At 43.3% G+C, this 20,514-nt stretch overlaps 1 protein-coding gene across 2 annotated transcripts in view; it reads right to left on the bottom strand.

The window, feature by feature from the left end:
- Window positions 1–11,800, bottom strand: part of LOC120057365 (eukaryotic initiation factor 4A-I) — a 36,757-nt gene extending 24,957 nt beyond the window's left edge. Inside the window, exons 1-3 of one of the 2 annotated variants that reach the window (XM_039005958.1) lie at window positions 11,725–11,800; window positions 409–466; window positions 65–197 (exon numbers count right to left, since the gene is read on the bottom strand). In XM_039005958.1, coding sequence (XP_038861886.1) covers window positions 65–197; window positions 409–466; window positions 11,725–11,747 — 214 coding nt within the window. In that variant the 5' untranslated portion in view covers window positions 11,748–11,800. Of the gene's footprint in view, window positions 1–64; window positions 251–408; window positions 473–11,724 lie in introns of those variants that run through there. The other variant, XM_039005959.1, reaches the window with a different exon arrangement.
- Between the last annotated feature and the right edge of the window lie 8,714 nt (window positions 11,801–20,514).

Raw genomic sequence — 20,514 nt, 5'->3', positions numbered from 1 at the left:
TAAACAACTTGCAGAGGTTATATCCTTTGTGTGTGAGTTTATATTTGAGGAAGCTTGTACTTACCCTTGATACAAGGGAGGATGGCCCTCTGCTGAATGGCAGAGGGTTTCTCAAAACCATAGGCATAGATTCCTCTCAGGAGAGTCTCACGCAGGGCCATCTCATCGAAGCTGTCCACGATCTCATTCCAGTTACTCTGTGGAGATTTTTTTTTCGTAGAGCACGGTCAGTATAAATAGCACGCCGGTACTGTTTTTTTAGCCAGCGGAGACAGAAAACCAAGTGTGAGATACATGCATCTTTTCTTCCATTCTATTAGACAACATGCCATTCGATATTCAACAATGCAACCTGTCCTTTATCCAACATTTAACAAAGTGTAGCTTGACACACACACAAACACTTACCTCAATGATGCCATCTGGCTCCATGCCCTCTGGGCCATTGTCTCTGTTGGAGAGGTCTCTGTAGGATAACGTTCAATGTTGATACTTTATGATACATGTCATGTTGCATACATTTGCTAATTATAATGATATCTTGGGAAAAAACTACATTTCTAAACAAAAATCTATAAGGGGTCTGTCAGAATGTGATTGGCTCATTACAATGATTGCATTGAGGCAGCCATGTTCAATAAACTTGCATAACGTTGCTGACGAACAGCAATGCAAAAGCTGGGGCACACACCTAACTTGCGTGATACATTCTAAGGACGAGGTGAAGCGAGAAGCTCCACTCCCTTAAATCTGTCAATGCGAAAATACAGCGATACGCAGACCAATTGGGGATTTTTTTTATGGAGGTCTATGAGTGTCAGATTTGGTCAACAACATTTTTTATTGCTAATTTGCTAAGTGAGGCTTATTTGATCTAATATAAGTTCCGTAATGTTTAGTTTGTTATGAACGTACTGATATAAGTGGACGCACATGGTATCTCCGCAACTTTGAGAAAAACTATGCCCTCCCATTGGCTAGAATGTTCCCACCTGATCTCGCCTCCTTCCGCCTGACTTTCCGCCAACGACTCCCATTGTTAGGGCATAGATAAGACGGATCTTGTCATTACATAAAGCAGGGGTGCACAATTAGAATTCAAAGAGGTCCAGTGATTAACAACAGGTCCAAACCATTAAATTGTCTAATGTGCGCTAAGTTTTGGGGACATATGTAGTTCTTGTATATGTATAGCTAATAAACAAAGTACTACATTTCAATAGCATTTCAACAATATTTATTGCACATTTTCAATGTAGACACATTAAACATGAGGTAAAAATAAATATGCAGCGTAATCATAAATAAAAGTAGGCCTATCACAAATGTTTTTACTTCAAGTAAAACAAGACTGCATCTTAACAAAAAAATAACAAGAGCGCCTGTTTCTGAAAAAAGTGCTTTGACTTTTGAACAAATAAGAAACCACAGGTTTAATATTTATCTTTACGACTCTCTCCCACTTCACTTCTCCATCTCTCTTCTTTAGTGAGAGAAATAGGCTTTTGCTTGCCCTGCCAGTCATTTGAACCTTGGCTGGAATGGAGTCAGTGCCATTCTCATGCACATATGTAGGTACTCATTGGTGAGTCTAGAACAGTACTTATTTTTAATGATGTTCATAGCGGAGAAAGAAGACTCACAACTGTATGTGGAGCCAAACATGGTCAAGGTGTGTAGTGCTACTTTGGTTAGACCAGGGGAAACAGTCTCAGACCTGTTTTCTGCCTGCAGCCAGAAAGGGTCATGATCAGTTAGTTGAAAGTGCTCTCTTAGTGCAACATTTGCTTGCAGATCAATCAGTTCCATCTGTAGAGATCCAGCATGTGCCCACTTGAAGGTCTGTGTCACCTCCTCTGAAAATCCCCTGACATCTGTGATGAGGAATGGATTCTCGATTAGAAGGAGATGCGATCCAAGGCTGAAGCTGTCAAAGCGATTTCTGAAGTTTCCAATCAGCTTATCTATGAAGTCAACATGAGAAGCATCTCTCTCACCCCGAATCTGTTCCTGCACTTTTGAGAAGTGTGCACAGTCTCCTTGAAGATCTTCATTGAACACTTCCAGTTTCCTCTGGAAGGAGAGGACAGATGTCATCAGATCACAAACTGAATTGTTCTCGCCCTGTAGTTTCACATTGAGCTCATTAAGGTGTGATGTGATGTTTACCAAAAAAGCAACAATATCCATTTTGCTCGTCTTGCAACAAAAGTGAAAACTGTGTTGCCTTCTGACTCTTGAGCTGTACTAGGAAAGCTGTTATATCCATTTGAATGGACCAAAAGCGTTTCAACACCCTGCCTTTACTGAGCCATCTTACGTTGTTGTGCAGCCATAGGTCATTTGCATTTGCCTCAACTTCTTTCAGGAATTCTCTCAGCAGGCGATGTTGATGAGACGAGGATGCCCTGAGGAAGTGAATGAGTTTCATCATTGTATTCATCACTTCAGCATACTCTTCTGACAGATTGGCGCAGAGGACAGACTGATGAATGATGCAGTGGTAAGCTGTGAGATCAGGGTTTTCCTCTTTCAGCCATGCCACAGCTCCTCTCTCTCTTCCTGTCATGGCAGGGGCCCCGTCTGAGGTGATAGAGACCACTTGTTTTAGATCTATCCCCCTCTTTCTCAGCATGTCCTTTCTGGCCATGTATATGTCCTTTCCTCTTGTATGTGTCTCGAGTGGTGTTACACCTAACAGGTCTTCACAGAATTCCTTCTTCTCTGTGTGGTAAAATCTAACATACACCAGAAGATGGGCATTATCACTCACATCAGTAGGTCCATCAACAGCTAATGCAATGCATGGTGCACCCCGAATAGCTTCATTATGCTGCAATAATACATCCTCTGTTAGTATTTCACTCTTTCTTGCTGTTGTTGTACGTGACATTGGGATTTGCTTGGATCTTTTCACACAGCTCGTCTTTTTGTTTACCGTCAAGTAAAGTTTCAGCAACAGCATTCATGCACTCCATCGCCACTCCCCCGTCAGTAAAACGGATTTTGGTGTTGACCCAAAATCCAAGCTATTTTTAGTGAACATTCACTTGCACGTTGTTGTGCAGTGAATGCATGGGAGAGGACTCTGGTGGACCGATCATACTGGGCTTTGAGTTTGTTTATTTTGCGTGCCCTCACCTCAGACTGCTGTGGATATGTTTGCTCAAAAGATCTGTGCTTTGTCTCGTAGTGTCGCGTCACGTTGGCACTTTTTATTAGAGCCACGGTCTCTGAACATATCAGGCAGAGTGGTTGGACACTTTCTCCTCTCGCTTCCGCCTTTGCTTCTCTTGCGGTCTTGCTCTCTCTGACAACATCAGTCTCCTAACATGCATTGTAAACATTCGCTTTGATTGGCTGAGTTTCGTGAAGTGATTTAAATAACCCACGCGATTGGACAACACACAGTAGTATGGGGAACTGTCTGGGACCTTACAATCTGCGCTGTATGTGTACATTGAAAAAAAGGGTTGCTTCATCGGTATTTAATTTAACAATTATTTATGAGAAATGTGTCGATGTCCAGATAGAACCTTCACTCGGTCCGGACCCGTTGTGGCCAAGTCCGGCCAATTGTGCACCTCTGATATAGAGTATCACTAGCTAGGTTGCCAAGCAATTTACGACTATCAGAAAATGTGCATTACATTTTTTTTGCATTTCCCCACCAGAGGTGTGTTTCCATCAGATAAAAGGCTTTGCGGGCCTCCCGGGTGGCGCAGTGGTCTAGGGCACTGCATCGCAGTGCTAACTGCGCCACCAGAGTCTCTGGGTTCGCGCCCAGGCTCTGTCGCAGCCGGCCGCGACCGGGAGGTCCGTGGGGCGACGCACAATTGGCATAGCGTCGTCCGGGGTAGGGAGGGTTTGGCCGGTAGGGATATCCTTGTCTCATCGCGCTCCAGCGACTCCTGTGGCGGGCCGGGCGCAGTGCGCGCCAACCAAGGGGGCCAGGTACACGGTGTTTCCTCCGACACATTGGTGCGGCTGGCTTCCGGGTTGGAGGCGCGCTGTGTTAAGAAGCAGTACGGCTGGTTGGGTTGTGCTTCGGAGGACGCATGGCTTTCGACCTTCGTCTCTCCCGAGCCCGTACGGGAGTTGTAGCGATGAGACAAGGTAGTAATTACTAGCGATTGGATACCATGAAAAATTGGGGAGAAAATGGGATAAAAATTTAAAAAAAAAAAAAAAAAAAAAAAAAAAGGCTTTGCGTGATGACACAAGATAAGGGCTATAAATACATAGGCCTACCGGCAGGCTGGAAAATGGGGCTTGTCCATCTGCATTTACCCCATTGGAAACATCCTGAGTATTATTATTACTCACAAAAAAATGGTTTAATATTCAAGTATTGTCATTGTAAATATTCTAACTTTTTAACCATAAATGGTAGAGACATGGGGTTTGGACTATTGTTTTTCTAACCTAATGTTCTATTGAGTGGGCATATTTGTATAAACCTTGAATGAATTTATCATTTTATGGGTGAACACCCTACAAAGTATGTCACTGCCCTTCTAAGACACCAATGTCCCTTTAAGAGCTCCGTTGGCCTAAAGGCCAATATGCAGATCCCTCCGTGACCATTCGGGTGGAGTCTATTTTTTTGATTGGGTGGAGTCCATTTTTTGGAGCAGCGCAACTTTTGGTAACATGATACCCTAGCCGTTCCATGTTTCCTAGACTCTTGTTCACAAGGGGGCGATAGCTTTGTTATTTTTTGGTCTTCTCATTTGTGGTGAAAGCAAGGAAGAGTCATCTTCCCTTGTTAGTAGTAGTTAGCTGGCTTTAGCCTTTTCAGCTTCCCACATCTCAGATTTATAATTAAATAATATGACCTGGCAAATATTCGTATAGTTGTCAGTGTAACCTACAAAATGATCCTAGTTTGATATGCTGCTTGTATGTATTCACTCCCATATTAGCTAAAAATAGAATGTCATGTTTTGGTCACAGAGAGAGAAAAAAAGCACACGGCAACAGCAGTTAGTACCGTTTCATAATAGCCTGGAATCATTAGTTATCATTTCTAAACAAAATACCTTTTTGGGGGAATTCAAATAAGCAATAACCAATATTGTTTGGATTATTGTTTGAGCAGTTGCTGAGATTATATTGGGTTATCAATGCAAAACAGGCTACTTTGATGCATAACTTACAGTTCAGATCAAGGACCAATGCGACATGGCAATAATAGTAGCACTGGAAAGTTACATCCTGAATGATAAAGTATAGGCTTTGATGTACTTTGCCAGCAGCTACAGCAAAGATTGTAAACTCTTGCTACAGTTGCCTACACACTGCTGTTTGAGTTGAGCGCTGCGGTGTTGCGCATTAAAGACGACTTAATTCCCTTCATTTGAACATCGGAGTGTGAGCAATAATCATGCATGACAGTTCAGTGCACAATGCGTAACAGAGGAAAATAAAACATTTCGACTTCAGATCAAAATCGAAGTAAGCATACACTGATTAAAACACCTGTTTTTCTGAGCAATCTTTCAAATGATTAGGACATATAAAACGCCTTTATCGGAGTTCCAGTTGTGTATTTGATCTGCACGTGTTCTAGCACCAACTGAGCGAGCCTCCCTCTTTAGCGCGAATGAAGTGAGTTTGGAACAACTGAATGGCTGTTTCTCAATATGCAGTGCTCCACACTTTCTGAGTGCATTCTCCGAGGACGTTCTCTGAGTACGTTCTTGTGAGGACGAGTGTGGAGAACGCATGAAACATTACATTTGAAAAGGACTCTCACTCCCCCTACTGTATTACCTCACGCTGCACCTCCACATTCACTGAACCTTCTTCTATCCAGGACAACAATAAAGACAAAACAAGATATACACAAAGCAAGGTAGATGTAAAAAAAAATTGTGGGTAGCTAGCTACCAATTCTTCGTGGCTAGCTAACTATAACTTAGCCCTATTGACTTGACTATGGCCTCAACCATTCACTGAACATTCTTCCCACAATAGAGATTAAACAAGCGTTTTACTTCATAACTATCAGCTAGTTATTTGTGAATCATAATAATGTAGCTAAAATAATGGCCCTAAAACTAATGTTATTCAAGGTAGATGGCTAGCTAACAATTATTCATGGCTATCTGGCTTGGTAACATTAGTAGCTAGCCAGTTAGCCCTATTGATTTATTATGGGCTTGCAATCTACGATAAGTAGGCAGGTAAACATGCCAAAATTAACACAGCAGATATTTGGAACAAACTCCCTCACGACGCCAGGTCAGCGGAGTCAATCACCACCATCCGGAGACACCTGAAACCCCACCTCTTTAAGGAATACCTAGGATAGGATAAAGTAATCCTTCTAACCCCCCCCTTAAAAGATTTAGATGCACTATTGTAAAGTGGTTGTTCCACTGGATATCATAAGGTGAATGCACCAATTTGTAAGTCGCTCTGGCTAAGAGCGTCTGCTAAATGACTTAAATGTAAATGTAAATATTTATTAACATGTCAATATAAAATATTGTAGTCAGCCAATAGGGCTGTCTTGTTCAACCGGAAGTCGTCTGTACTTTCGACCAATCGATTGGTCAACATTTTTAAACAATAACTTTTCCATATATACAGTGCCTTCGGAAAGTACTCAGACACCTTGTCTTGTTACATGCTTATTCTAAAATGTATTAAATAGTTTTTCCCCCCTCATCAATCTACACACAATACCCCATAATGGCAAAGCAAAAACTGTTTTTTAGAATAATTTTTTAAAACAAAAATATAACATTTACATAAGTAAGTATTCAGACCTTTTACTCAGTACTTTGTTGAAGCACCTTTGGCAGCAATTACAGCTTTGAGTCTTCTTGGGTATGAACGCTACAAGCTTGGCACACCTGTATTTGGGGAGTTTCTCCCATTCTTCTCTGAAGATCCTCTCAAGGTTGGAAGGGGAGCATTATGCACAGCTATTTTCAGGTCTCTCCAGAGATGTTCCATCAGGTTCAAGTCCGGGCTCTGGCGGGCCACTCAAGGACATTCAGAGACTTGTCCAGAACCCACTCCTGCGCTGTATTGGTTGTGTGCTTAGGGTCATTCTCCTGTTGGAAGGTGAACCTTCGCCCAGTCTGAGGTCCTGCACGCTCAGGAGTAGGTTTTCATCAAGGATCTCTCTGTACCAGAGTGACCCTACTGTGAAGCATGGTGGTTGCAGCATCATGCTGTGTGGGTGTTTTTCAGCGGCAGGGACTGGTAGACTAGTCAGGATCGAGGCAAAGATGAACATCTTTGCCTCGATCCTGACTAGTCACATCTTTGCCTCGATCCTGACTAGTCTACCAGTCCCTGCCGCTGAAAAACAGTCTTGGTTTCTTTTCTTCAGTCTTGGTTTCATCAAGAGAATCTTGTTTCTCATGGTCTAAGAGTCTTTAGGTGCCTTTTGGCAAACTCCAAGCGGGCTGTCATGTGCCTTTTACTGAGGAGTGACTTCTGTCTAGCCACTCTACCATAAAGGCCCGATTGGTGGAGTGCTGCAGAGATGGTTGTCCTTCTGGAAGGTTCTCCCATCTCCACAGAGGAACTCTAGAGCTCTGTCAGAGTGACCATAGGGTTCTTGGTCAGGGCCCTTCTACCCCAATTGCTCAGTTTGGCCGGCTGGCCAGCTCTAGGAAGAGTCTTGGTGGTTCCAAACTTCTTACATTTAAGAATTATGGAGGCCACTGTGTTCTTGGGGCCCTTCAATGCTGCAGAAATGTTTTGGTACCCTTCCCCAGATCTGTGACTCGACACAATCCTGTCTCGGAGCTCTACGGACAATTTCTTCGACCTCATGGCTTGGTTTTTTGCTCTGACATGCACTGTCAACTGTGGGACCTTACATAGACAGGTGTGTTCCTTTCCAAATCATGACCAATAAATAGAATTTACCACAGGTGGACTCCAATCAAGTTGTAGAAACATCTCAAGGATGAGCAATGGAAACAGGATGCACCTGACCTCAATTTCAAGTATCATAGCAAAGGGTCTGAATACTTATTTAAATAAGGTATTTCAACAAAAAAATATATATAAATGTGCAAAAAAATCTAAACCTGTTTTCACTTTGTCATTTTGGGGTATTGTGTATAAATTGATGAGGAAATGTTATGTAATTCATTTTTGAATAAGGCTGTAACGTAACAAAATATGAAAAAAGTCAAGGATTCTCTGTTCTGATGAAACCAAGATTGTACTCGTTGGCCTGAAAGCCAAGTGTCACATCTGGAGGAAACCTGGCACCATCCCTATGGTGATGCATGGTGGTGGCAGCATCATGCTGTGGGGATGTTTTTGAGCGGCAGGTGTAACGGATGTGAAATGGTTAGCGGGTACGCGCTAATAGCGTTTCAATCAGTTACGTCACTTGCTCTGAAACCTAGAAGTAGTGTTGCCCCTTGCTCTGCAAGGGCCGCGGCCTTTGTGGAGCGATGGGTAACGACGCTTCTTGGGTGACTGTTGTTGATGTGTGCAGAAGGTCCCTGGTTCGCGCCCGGGTATGGGCGAGGGGACGGTTTAAAGTTATACTGTTACATTGATGCTGTTGACCCGGATCACTGGTTGCTGCGGAAAAGGAAGAGGTTGAAAGGGGGTTGAGTGTAACGGATGTGAAATGGTTAGCGGGTACGCGCTAATAGCGTTTCAATCAGTTACGTCACTTGCTCTGAAACCTAGAAGTAGTGTTGCCCCTTGCTCTGCAAGGGCCGCGGCTTTTGTGGAGCGATGGGTAACGATGCTTCGTGGGTGACTGTTGTTGATGTGTGCAGAGGGTCCCTGGTTCGCGCCCGTGTTGGGGCGAGGGGACGCCGTAAAGTTATACTGTTACACAGGGACTGGGAGACTAGTCAGGATCGAGGGAACAACGAACGGAGCGAAGTATAGAGACAGGACCTCAGACTGGGGCAAAGGTTCACCTTCCTACAGGACAACAACCTTAAGCACACAGCCAAGGCAATGCGGGAATGGCTTCGGGACAAGTCTCTGAATATCCTTGAGTGGCCCAGCCAGAGCCCGGACTTGAACACGATCAAACATCTCTGGAGAGACCTGAAAATAGCTGTGCAGCAACGCTCCCCATCCAATCTGACAGAGTTTGAGAGGATCTGCAGAGAAGAATGTGAGAAACTCCCCAAATACAGGTGTGCCAAGCTTGTAGCATCATGCCTAAGAAGACTTGAGGCTGTAATCGATGCCAAAGGTGGTTCAACAAAGTACTGAGTAAAGGGTCTGAATACTTATGTAAAATTTGATATCAGTTTTTTAAATAAATTGGCTAAAATGTCTTAACCTCTTCATTTTGTCATTATGGGGTATTGTGTAGATTGATCAGGGGAAAAATGCTATAACAAGTCACATATATATATATATATACTAAAATTGTTTTAGTTGAGCTGTAACAAATATATATGTATATATATACATATAAATTTGTTACAGCTCAACTAAAACAATCTCAGTCGACCAACAGCCAAACTACCAAACAATGATGACCAGTCGACTAATTGGCAACATTTCATTCCTTAGTCAGAGTATATTTTATCTCGCTTCAGCTCAAATAATGGCCCCATTGATTTCAAGAAATGTTGCCTTGATTTGGACTCATACTCCAACCCTCCAGTGCTCCAATTTGCATGCTTGTAGCACAGTAATATGCATTTTGAGAAACACCCAATGTATGATATAAGACTACACCGCTCACGTGATGTGCGCGAGTGTTGCAAAATAAATTTACACATACATGTTATTCAATCATTGCATCCAAACTGCTCCGCGCATCAACGAGCATCCGCGTTGCCAGGCACTACAATAGAACTTGGTTCTATTTGTGATGCTTCATGCGCTGCAAGTCCTGCTCCTCCCATCTCCTTATTGGTTTTTAGGAGCACATACCCACATGGGTGATTGAAATATTTACTGAGGTCCACACTCAAGTCCATTTGGGTGGTAATGCACATTAAAGTTTGTTGCCAACCGCCATATGAAGTCCAAAGAGAACTGAAGGAGGAGAGATTACTATAAACTAACTTGGTTTACCCTTTTATCTGTGGATTAATTGTCGGAGTAGAGGACCTGGTGCATTTCAGGTAAAATAACATGCCAATGTTTATATCCCAGGACAAATTAGCTAGCAACAGCAAACTAGCTAAATTGCCATGAATGTTTAATGCTTATCGACCTGTCCCCAAATTAATATAGTTCGTTCGGAGTTCGTTTTGATATTTCAACCTGTGTGTCCTGATCGCGTCTGGTGTGGATGGACAAACACAACATGCGCGCGATGGAAGTAGTTTTCACATACAAACTTTATGTCTAAACTCAATCAAATATGCTACCCAAAAATAGCATGGTCGCTGTGGTAGAACGTTTATTTGCACCGGCATCTATCATGAAAATATGTCCATGTAAATAGGATTGTTAGGGAAATCGTTCGTGCAAAGCATGTAAACGTTTTAATCGAAATATTATATTAATCCGACTATCCACAATAATCTCATTGTGTGCATGTAACCGTACACAGTGACAGAACCATAACCCCTGAAATGCACCTACACATGGTTATTCTAGCAACAATTGTGAAAGAAAACGTTTCCACCGCAATTCGTCACATGATACATTTTACAGACACAAACATATTGGTAGTCTGTTGACATTTATAGCATTGTACCAACAACTTCCTGTTTCCATCACACTTATGTTTTTTTAATGACTTTACTCACATAAAAACGGTGGATGGAAACGTGTTTTCTGATACATTTGATCACGTCTTCCCAATGCAGACGATTTAGACACGCCCACACAAATACAGTTTATTGTGTTCAGACAGAGGTTTTGAAGAGAACAACACGAGTGATCATTGTGGATAACAAAATTGGTGGGGGTTCGCTGGCTAGGCGTCAGTGGAAATTTAAACCCCGTGATTAAACGCATAGCCTACTACTAGTAGCTAGCTTGCAAAACGTCACTACTACACATTCAGCAGGGATAATCATACTAATTTAGCTGAAATTAGCCAAATACTAACAGTAAATCAAATGGCCTATCCGATAGCAAATCCTTCCATTTTGTACAAACTCGTACACATAACGTTAACATTTGGGGTAGCTAAGAAATGTAACGTTAGCCAGCTAACGTTAGACACTAAATTATCTAGCAAATTAGCTCGAGTTTTGGGATTATTAGACAACGTCCGTTAGCTAATGTAGCTAAACATGACTAAAGACACTCACTGGGGCAGAACATAATTTGTGCACGATTGCGGGGCTCGCTGGTGGTGAGACAGGCCACCATTTTCCCGCAACCTCTGTCTGGTGTTCGCCTGCCAAATTATAGCTAACGTTAGGTAACGGTAGCTAACTATTTTAGTTAACCGATTAGCAGTTCGCCTTCAAAGTCAGTCAATTCGTGAGCTGACCAGCAAATCAGTGTTTACAATTCATGGCACAATATTCGCTAACTAGCTAGTTAACATGTTATAACGTGATAAAATGTGCAAACGGCTTGGCGTTAGAGACATGTCTAGCAACTCCAACCAGACTACCAGAAGCTAGTTTACAGTTGCTAACGTTGCACTAAAACGACAGCACAAGGAAATCGCTAACGCAAGCTAGATAAAATTGCATGCTGCATTTTATAGCGGGGAAAAAATCATGGAATTCCTGGACTGACAGTGTTATTATATCAACGTATAACTGGTTATAATAAAAAAATTGCTAGGCTCTTTACCTCTCTTCATAATCTGCCGACATTGTCACAAAGGGCGAATACGCCGCAAAAATGTTTTAGGTACCACAACGTGATCTGGAAAGTACAGTTTTGATTGCAGAAGGGGACTATCGTTCAATGTTGGCCACACCCATTGTGATATTTTATTGGGTATGTAAGACGTCATTAAACTTGTGGTCTACGCCTTTTTCAACATAATAGGAGTGAAAGGACGCGTCTTTTCGTTCCACCCCTGCAACAACACCATTGAAGAAACACAAGGGGAAATGAGTTCATCAAAGTTCTTAATTATGACGCAGTAGACATCATTTTGGCTCCGGCGAATGACAAAATACAGTGCTGCCAGTACTGAACCTGGCAAAAGATATTCAGGTGCTGAAAACAGTCATGTTCTGGCTAGATTTTTTTCTCCAGAATAATGAAATAAATATTTTAAAGCCACACCATGAGAAGGATGTGCATACTATCAAAGAGTGGGTCACCAATAAAACCGAAAATGTGTCAGAAAGATCCGTGAATACATTTAATTATTTTGAATTCCTACTCAAAACAAGTGGAAAAACGGAAAACAACTTGTTTTCTAATTTATTGTGTCAAAATTGGAAATGTAATAACGAAAAAATATATATATATATTTTTAAAATTGTGTGTGTATATATATATATATATATAGCTCGTCTGATTTTTTTCATACACGGCTCCTAATAGAATATTCACTGGGCTTAGGAGGTGTGTTTCCTGCCTAGGTTGAAAAAAATATATATATATATAATCTGGGTGATTCAGGCCCTGAATGCTGATTGTCTGACAGCTGTGGTATATATATACCACCTATGACACAATATATTTTTTTACTTCTCTAATTACGATGGTAACCAGTTTATAATAGCAATAAGGCTCTTTGGGGGTTTGTGATATATGGCCAATATACCACGGCTAAGGGCTGTGTCCAGGCACTCCAGGTTGCGTCGTGTTTAAGAACAGCCCTTGGCTGTTGTATATTAGCGACCTCCCGGTCGCGGCCGGCTGCGACAGAGCCTGGGCGCGAACCCAGAATCTCTGGTGGCACAGCTGGCGCTGCGATGCAGTGCCCTAGACCACTGCGCCACCCGGGAGGCCCCGGCCAAGGACTTTAATGCAAATCCGTTTTACCTCATTTCTACCAGCATGTTAAATGTGCAACCAGAGGGGAAAAAAACTCTAGACCACCTTTAGACAACACACAGAGACATGTACAAAGCTCTCCCTCGCCCTCCATTTCGCAAATCTGACCATAATTCTATCCTCCTGATTCCTGCTTACAAACAAAAACTAAAGCAGGATGCACCAGTGACTCAGTCAAAGAAAGTGGTCAGATGAAGCAGATGCTAAACTACAGGACTGTTTTGCTAGCACAGACTGGAATATGTTCCGGGATTCTTCCGATGGCATTGAGGAGTACACCACATCAGTCACTGGCTTCATCAACAAGTGCATCGATGACGTCGTCCCCAAAGTGACCGTACGTACATACCCCAACAAGAAGACATGGTTTACAGGCAACATCCGCACTGAGCTAAAGGGTAGAGCTGCCGCTTTCAAGGAGCGGGACTCTAACCCGGATGCTTCAAATAAATCCTGCTATGTCCTCCGACCATTAAACAGGCAAAGCGTCAATACAGGACAAAGATTGAATCGCACTACACCGGCTCCGACGCTCGTTGGATGTGGCAGGGCTTGCAAACTATTACAGACAACAAAGGGAAGCACAGCCGCGAGCTGCCCAGTGACACGAGCCTACCAGACGAGCTAAATTACTTCTATGCTCGCTTTTGAGGCAAGTAACACTAAAGCATGCATGAGAGCATCAGCTGTTCTGGATGACTGTGGGATCACGCTCTCCGTAGCTCGTCTGATTAAGACCTTTAAACAGGTCAACATTCACAAGGCCGCAGGGCCAGACGGATTACCAGGACGTGTATGGCGAGCATGCACTGACCAACTGGCAAGTGTCTTCACTGACATTTTCAACCTGTCCCTGCCTGAGTCTGTAATACCAACATGTTTCAAACAGACCACCATCGGCCCGGTGCCCAAGAACACTAAGGTAGCCTGCCTAAATGACTACAGACCCGTAGCACTCACGTCTGTTGTCATGAAGTGCTTTGAAAGGCTGGTCATGGCTCACATCAACACCATTCTTCCAGAAACCCTAGACCCACTCCAATTTGCATACCGCCCCAACAGATCCACAGATGACGAAATCTCTATTTCACTCAACACTGCCCTTTCCCACCTGGACAAAAGGAACACCTATGTGAGAATGCTATTCGTGTCCTCAAAGCTCATCTCTAATCTAAGGACCCTGGAACTAAACACCTCCCTCTGCAACTGGATCCTGTACTTCTTGACGAGCCGCCCCCAGGTGGTAAGGGTAAGTAACAACACATCCGCCACGCTGATCCTCAACACGGGGGCCCCTTAGGGGTGCATGCTCAGTCCCTTGCTGTACTCCCTGTCCACTCATGACTGCATGGCCAGGCACGCCTCCAACACCATCATCAAGTTTGCCGATGACACAACAGTGGTAGGCCTGATCACCAACAATGATGAGACAGCCTATAGGGAGGAAGCCAGAGACCTGGCCATGTGGTGCCAGGACAACAACCTCTCCCTCAAAGTGATCAAGACTAAGGAGATGACTGTGGACTACAGGAAAAGGAGGACCGAGCACGCCCCCTTTCTCATCGATGGGGCTGCAGTGGAGCAGGTTGAAAACTTCAAGTTCCTTGGTGTCCACATCACCAACAAACTAGAATGGTCCAAACATACTAAGACAGTCGTGAAGAGGGCACGACAAAGCCTATTCCCCCTCAGGAGACTGGTATGGCAACTGCTCGGCCTCCGACTGCAAGGCACTACAGAGGGTAGTGCGTACGGCCCAGTACATCACTGGGGCCAAGCTTCCCGCCATCCAGGACCTCAATACCAGGCGGTGTCAGAGGAAGGCCAATCACCAACCCCCGGGTAAACCTCCCGGGATACAACCCCCCCCCCCCTTAGCCCTGACCGGGAGGGAGACATGATCAGGGCTCTATTTATGTCCCTCCTGGAGAGGCGTACACATTGACGTGCTGGGCCCTGTGGATGACAGAGAAAGAGAATTGCTGTAAGGACAGGAACCAGCGGGTGACACGATCATTCCTCATGTCCTTACCTCTTGCCATCCAGACAAGGGGGGCATGGTCAATGATCAGGGTAAACTTCCTCCCGAGGGGGTAATGCTTGAGGGTGTCCAGTGCCCACTTCACGGCGAGGCACTTCTTCTCGACAATTGAGTCCTTCTTCTCCCTCGGGAGGAGCTTCCTGCTGACATACATCATGGGGTGCTCCTCGCCTTCCTGCTATTGGGACAAGACGGCCCCAACCCCTGTGTCAGACGTGTCTTTCTTGACCAGGAGGTGTTTTGAGAAGTCCGGGGTAACGAGTACCGGGTGCGAACATAGCACTTCCTTCCGGGCCTGGAACGCCGCCTCTGTGTCCTCCGTCCATCTCACCATCTGGGGCGTACCTTCATTAGGTATGCGAGGGGAGAAGCTAATGCGGCAAATCGACTGTAGTAGATTGTTAACCCCAGGAACGACTTCACCTGCCTCTTGGTTCGGGGACCAGCCATTACCTAATGGCAGCAAAAAAAAAATATTGGGGCTTGTTAGCCCAGGTACTCCACCTCGGTGTAGCCCAGCTTGCACTTGTGGGGGTACACCTCCAACACCATCACCGTTTCTTACTGTGTTTTATATCATTCATAATTGTGATTTTGTCAATGCAACTTATCATTTTTATAGCTGTGTTATGTTACTTCATTGTAATATTGTTTTATTGCTGTATCTTGATATTGTATTCTGATTATAATTCTCCTTTATTCTGTACTTTCAGAAACCACACACATGTTGAACATTATTTGTCAACATCATAACTGGAAACGGACATCTTTCTTGAGATTGATGCCAGCAACATACTGTTTGAACATACACTCATTTACAGTTTTTCTACAGGAAAAAAACATAAAGACATAGGCCTATATGTAATGGTTGTCTATTTTATTTAAGTATTGGTCGTGGTTGAACAACAGAACAAAAAGTTTTACTAGAGGAAAAAAACTGCAAGAAAAGACTGACAACTTATTAATATGCACAACCAATATTCATTCCCACCCCTAAAGGTATAGTACCATGGCAGATCACCTGTCAAGTCAGTCCGTCAGTAATTTCTGCAGATGTGCTCAATAGTGCTTGAGCGTATGGTACTCACCAAAGCATGGTGCAACACACAGGGTCGTGTCACTAACTAAACACATTTTCTTTGTCAACCTCCTCTGCTACCTTCGCCTGGTGCCAGACAGGCAGACTTTGTAGTTCCTCCGTGTGCGACTGCCTTGAGCACCAGTTTGAGGGACTTCGGAGGGACAATGCTATGCAGTGAGGTGTAGGGGATTGTCTACAGCAGGATGGCCCTAAGTGGATGGACTTTGAGGGGTGTGGTGCTCCTCCAGCAGCTCTCTCATGAGGTTCTCTCTGTACTTTTGGTAGGTAATCACCTCACTTATGGGGGAGAGTGGGTGGAGAGGATAAGTGAGTGGGCAGGTGGGTGAGATATTGTCAATATAATTGTATAATGGAACTGTATGTTATTTGTATGTGAATTGTATATCCAAGTACAAAAAATAACTTGTTCAGTAATCATCTCACCTGTTAGCCGACTGTAAATTATGTGGCCATTGAAGACAGCAGTGTCGATCAGATGGAAAAATATATTCTTATACCACCTGGCATTTTCCCAATGGCATTCCACAAAGCTGTTTATCATGTCTGACATGGTTGCTGTATGGACAGTGGAAAGGACATGGACGTCTCGTTTGTCATGCCACTTTACTGCCAGCTGTCGACCGTTGTCCTTGAACTGGAAGATGCTGGAAGAGCGTGGGTCTGCTGTACCAATTGTCGTACGAGGTTAAGAGAATGAGGTTAGGTTAGGAAAAGGGTTAGGCTTAGCTACAATGCTACAGTTGTCAACAACTGTTGTCCCTGACGCATCCACTAGATAGAGACATTTTAGGCCTAGCAACTCCATCTAGCCACAATGGTAGAAACGTAAACCAACCATCCGTTGCGTCAAATCACCAGTAGAATAACAGTAACACACACCACTTGTATCAATAAATAACTATCAACATGGTTTGTGTGGTAATCATTTCTTTATTTACTGTTTTTTATTCACATTTTCAAGTAGTGGTGATAAATCATGCATTCCGATTCTTGCATAGATTGTAATGGACACGTGTGTAAAATACTAAAATGTTGTATTGATTATGCTAAGATATTTGCCGGCTATGTGTGGAGCCATGTTGGTTGACATAATTCAATGCATTCTGGGTATCACCAGAGAGGAAGAGGCAAAGCAGGTTTTACTATCCATCTCCAAAACTGTCCAAAATAAGCCCAATGTGTTTCTATTGGCTTATTTTGTACCTAAGGTTATTGCCTGCCTTCCCGCCTTTGGGACAACGTTAGGGCAGAGACATGAGCACCTCGTCATTATACAGTGCATTCGGAAAGTATTCAGAGCTGGACTTTTCCCACATTTTCTTATGTTACAGCCTTATTCTAAAATGAGTTAAATAGTTTTTTTCCTCATCAATACCACATAATCACAAAACAAAAACAGGTTTTTAGATATTTTTGCAAATGTATAAAACAATTCTAAACTGAAATATTACATTTACATAAGTATTCAGACCCTTTACTCAGTACTTTGTTGAAGCAATGATTACAGCCTTGAGTCTTGTAAGGTTGTAAGGTAACAAAATGAGGAGAAAGTCAAGGTGTCTGAATACTTTCCGAATGCACTGTATATAAACTCAACAAAAAAATAAACGTCCCTTTTTCAGGACCCTGTCTTTCAAAGATAATTCGTAAAAATTCGAACAACTTCGCAGATCTTCATTCTAAAGGGTTTAAACACTGTTTCCCATGCTTGTTCAATGAACCATAAACAATGAATGAACATGCACCTGTGGAACGGTCGTTAAGACACTAACAGCTTACAGACGGTAGGCAATTAGTCATAGTTATGAAAACCTAGGATACTAAAGAGGCCTTTCTACTGACTGAAAAACACCAAAAGAAAGAGCCCAGGGTCCCTGCTCATCTGCGTGAACGTGCCTTAGGCATGCTGCAAGGAGGCATGAGGACTGCAGATGTGGCCAGGGCAATAAATTGCAATGTCCTAAGACAGGGAGACATGACGGACAAGCTGATCGTCCTCGTAGTGGAAGACCACGTGTAACAACACCTGCACAGGATCGGTACATCAGAACATCACACCTGCGGGATAGGTACAGGATGGCAACAACTGCCCGAGTTACACCAGGAACGCACCATCCCTCCATCAGTGCTCTGACTGTCCGCAATAGGCTGAGAGAGGCTGGACTGAGGGCTTGTAGGCCTGTTGTAAGGCAGGTCCTCACCAGACATCACCGGCAACAACGTCGTCTATGGGCACAAACCCACCGTCACTGGACCAGACAGGACTGGCAAAAAGTGCTCTTCACTGACGAGTCGCGGTTTTGTCTCACCAGGGGTGATGTTCGGATTCGCCTTTATCATTGAAGGAATGAACGTTACACCAAGACCTGTACTCTGGAGCGGGATCGAATTGGAGGTGGAGGGTCCGTCATGGTCTGGGGCGGTGTGTCACAGCATCATCTGAGCTTATCATTGCAGGCAATCTCAAAGCTGTGCGTTACAGGGAAGACATCCTCCTCCCTCGTGTGGTACCCTTCCTGCAGGCTAATCCTGACATGACCCTCCAACATGACAATGCCACCAGCCATACTGCTCATTCTGTGCGTGATTTCCTGCAAGACAGGAATGTCAGTGTTCTGCTATGGCCAGCGAAGAGCCCGGATCTCAATCCCGTTGAGCACGTCTTGGACCTGTTGGATTGGAGGGTGAGGGCTAGGGCTATTCCCCCCAGAATTAAATATTACAGCAGCTTTCCTCAGACTAATGTAGCCTACATTTTCCGATTTGGATGAGAACTGCTACGTCTGAACATCTGCATCAAAAAATGAACAACTCACATTGAGGAAAATGTTTGTGAAAAAACTGTGTGGCCAGCTCAAATGCTGACTGATGTGTCAATTGTAACGAGACGTTTCTAATGTTCTAATCACACCGGTTGAGCGTCCGCTGCATGGATAACGGTAGAATCATCACACCCGTGTGTTTGTACATGTCATTAAGCTACTGTAGCAGTCAGTGTTTGTGTTAGTGTGTGTGTAATCATTATTTTTGGACCGATGTAATGTATGAATTAAATTAAAGAAATGCACTAGAAAATGAATGTAGTTGCTTGAAACAACACATTTCATTAACAGCGGCTCTTCAACCTCAGGAGGCTGAAGAAATTTGGCTTGTCAACTAAAACCCTCACAAGCTTTTACAGATGCACAATTGAGAGCTTACTGTCGGGCTGTGTCACCGCCTGGTACGGCAAATAGTAGCAAAGAGGTAATAACAAATTGTTAGAGATTAAATTAATGCAGCAAACATACATACTGTGGCCACGTAATGCATTTTATAAAGGACAGCTACTGTGAGTTGCCATGTATAACACCGCACTGCGTGCATACCATTCTAGCACTGCTGAGATGAGGTCTCTACTTGGATCCAGGAAATGGGCTATCAGGAAGAACTTCAATTCCTGGTAGCTGAACCTGTTTAATCTCAAGCATCGCATTATAGATTGTGACATAAAACTAACGCAGTAATGCTAACGTCGTGGTTTAGCGGTAATGTGCCAGACATCAAGGCATATGCTATTAGTGCCACCCAAACACCTGGGTTCGCCACCCTGTCTCCCTGTCACTCATTTTCCTACTGTCTTGGTAATTGTAAAATATCCCAATAAAAATCATCTTAAAAATGTAAGAAAAACACAGAAAACATGCACAGCCGCATATCATACTGTAGTTTGTTGTTATAGTGGTTGCATGTAAAATGAACATCAACACATTTCACTGCCTTCAGAAAGTATTCACACCCCTTGACTTGTTCCACATTTTGTTGTTACAGCCTGAATTCAAAATGGATTCAATTGAGATTGTGTGTCTCTGATCTACACACAATACCCCATAATGTCAAAGTGGAATATTTTTAGAAATTAATTGATAAAAAATTAAAAGTTGTCTTGAGTCAATACGTATTCAACCCTTTTGTTATGGCAAGCCTTAATAAATTCAGGATTTCACCAGCAGGCCAATGGTGATTTTAAAACGGTGACAGAGTTGAATGGCTGTGATAGGAGAGAACTGAGGATGGATCAACATTTTAGTTACTCCACAATACTAACATAAATGAAGGTGAAAAGAAGGAAGCCTGTACAGAATAAAAAATATTCCAAAACATGCATTCTGTTTGCAATAAGGCACTAAAGTAAAAACGTGGCAAGGAAATTAACTTTTTGTCCAGAATACAAAGTCTTATGTTTGGGGCAAATCCACCACAACATCACTGAGTACCACTCTTACATTTAAATGGCAAGCATTGTGGTGGCTGCTAGGGCTGTTGCGGAGACCGCATATTACAGCCACACCGGCAGTCATGAGCAGTGGTGTAAAGTACTTAAGTAAAAAATACTTTAAAGTTCTACTTTAGTCATTTTTTGGGGTATCTGTACTTTACCATTTATATTTAACAACTTTTACTTCACTACATTGCTAAAGATGCACTTTTTACTCCATACATT

This window comes from Salvelinus namaycush, chromosome 12 (assembly GCF_016432855.1).
Source record: "Salvelinus namaycush isolate Seneca chromosome 12, SaNama_1.0, whole genome shotgun sequence".
Lineage (NCBI taxonomy): Eukaryota > Metazoa > Chordata > Actinopteri > Salmoniformes > Salmonidae > Salvelinus > Salvelinus namaycush.
This window is presented reverse-complemented; position numbering and strand designations above follow the sequence as displayed.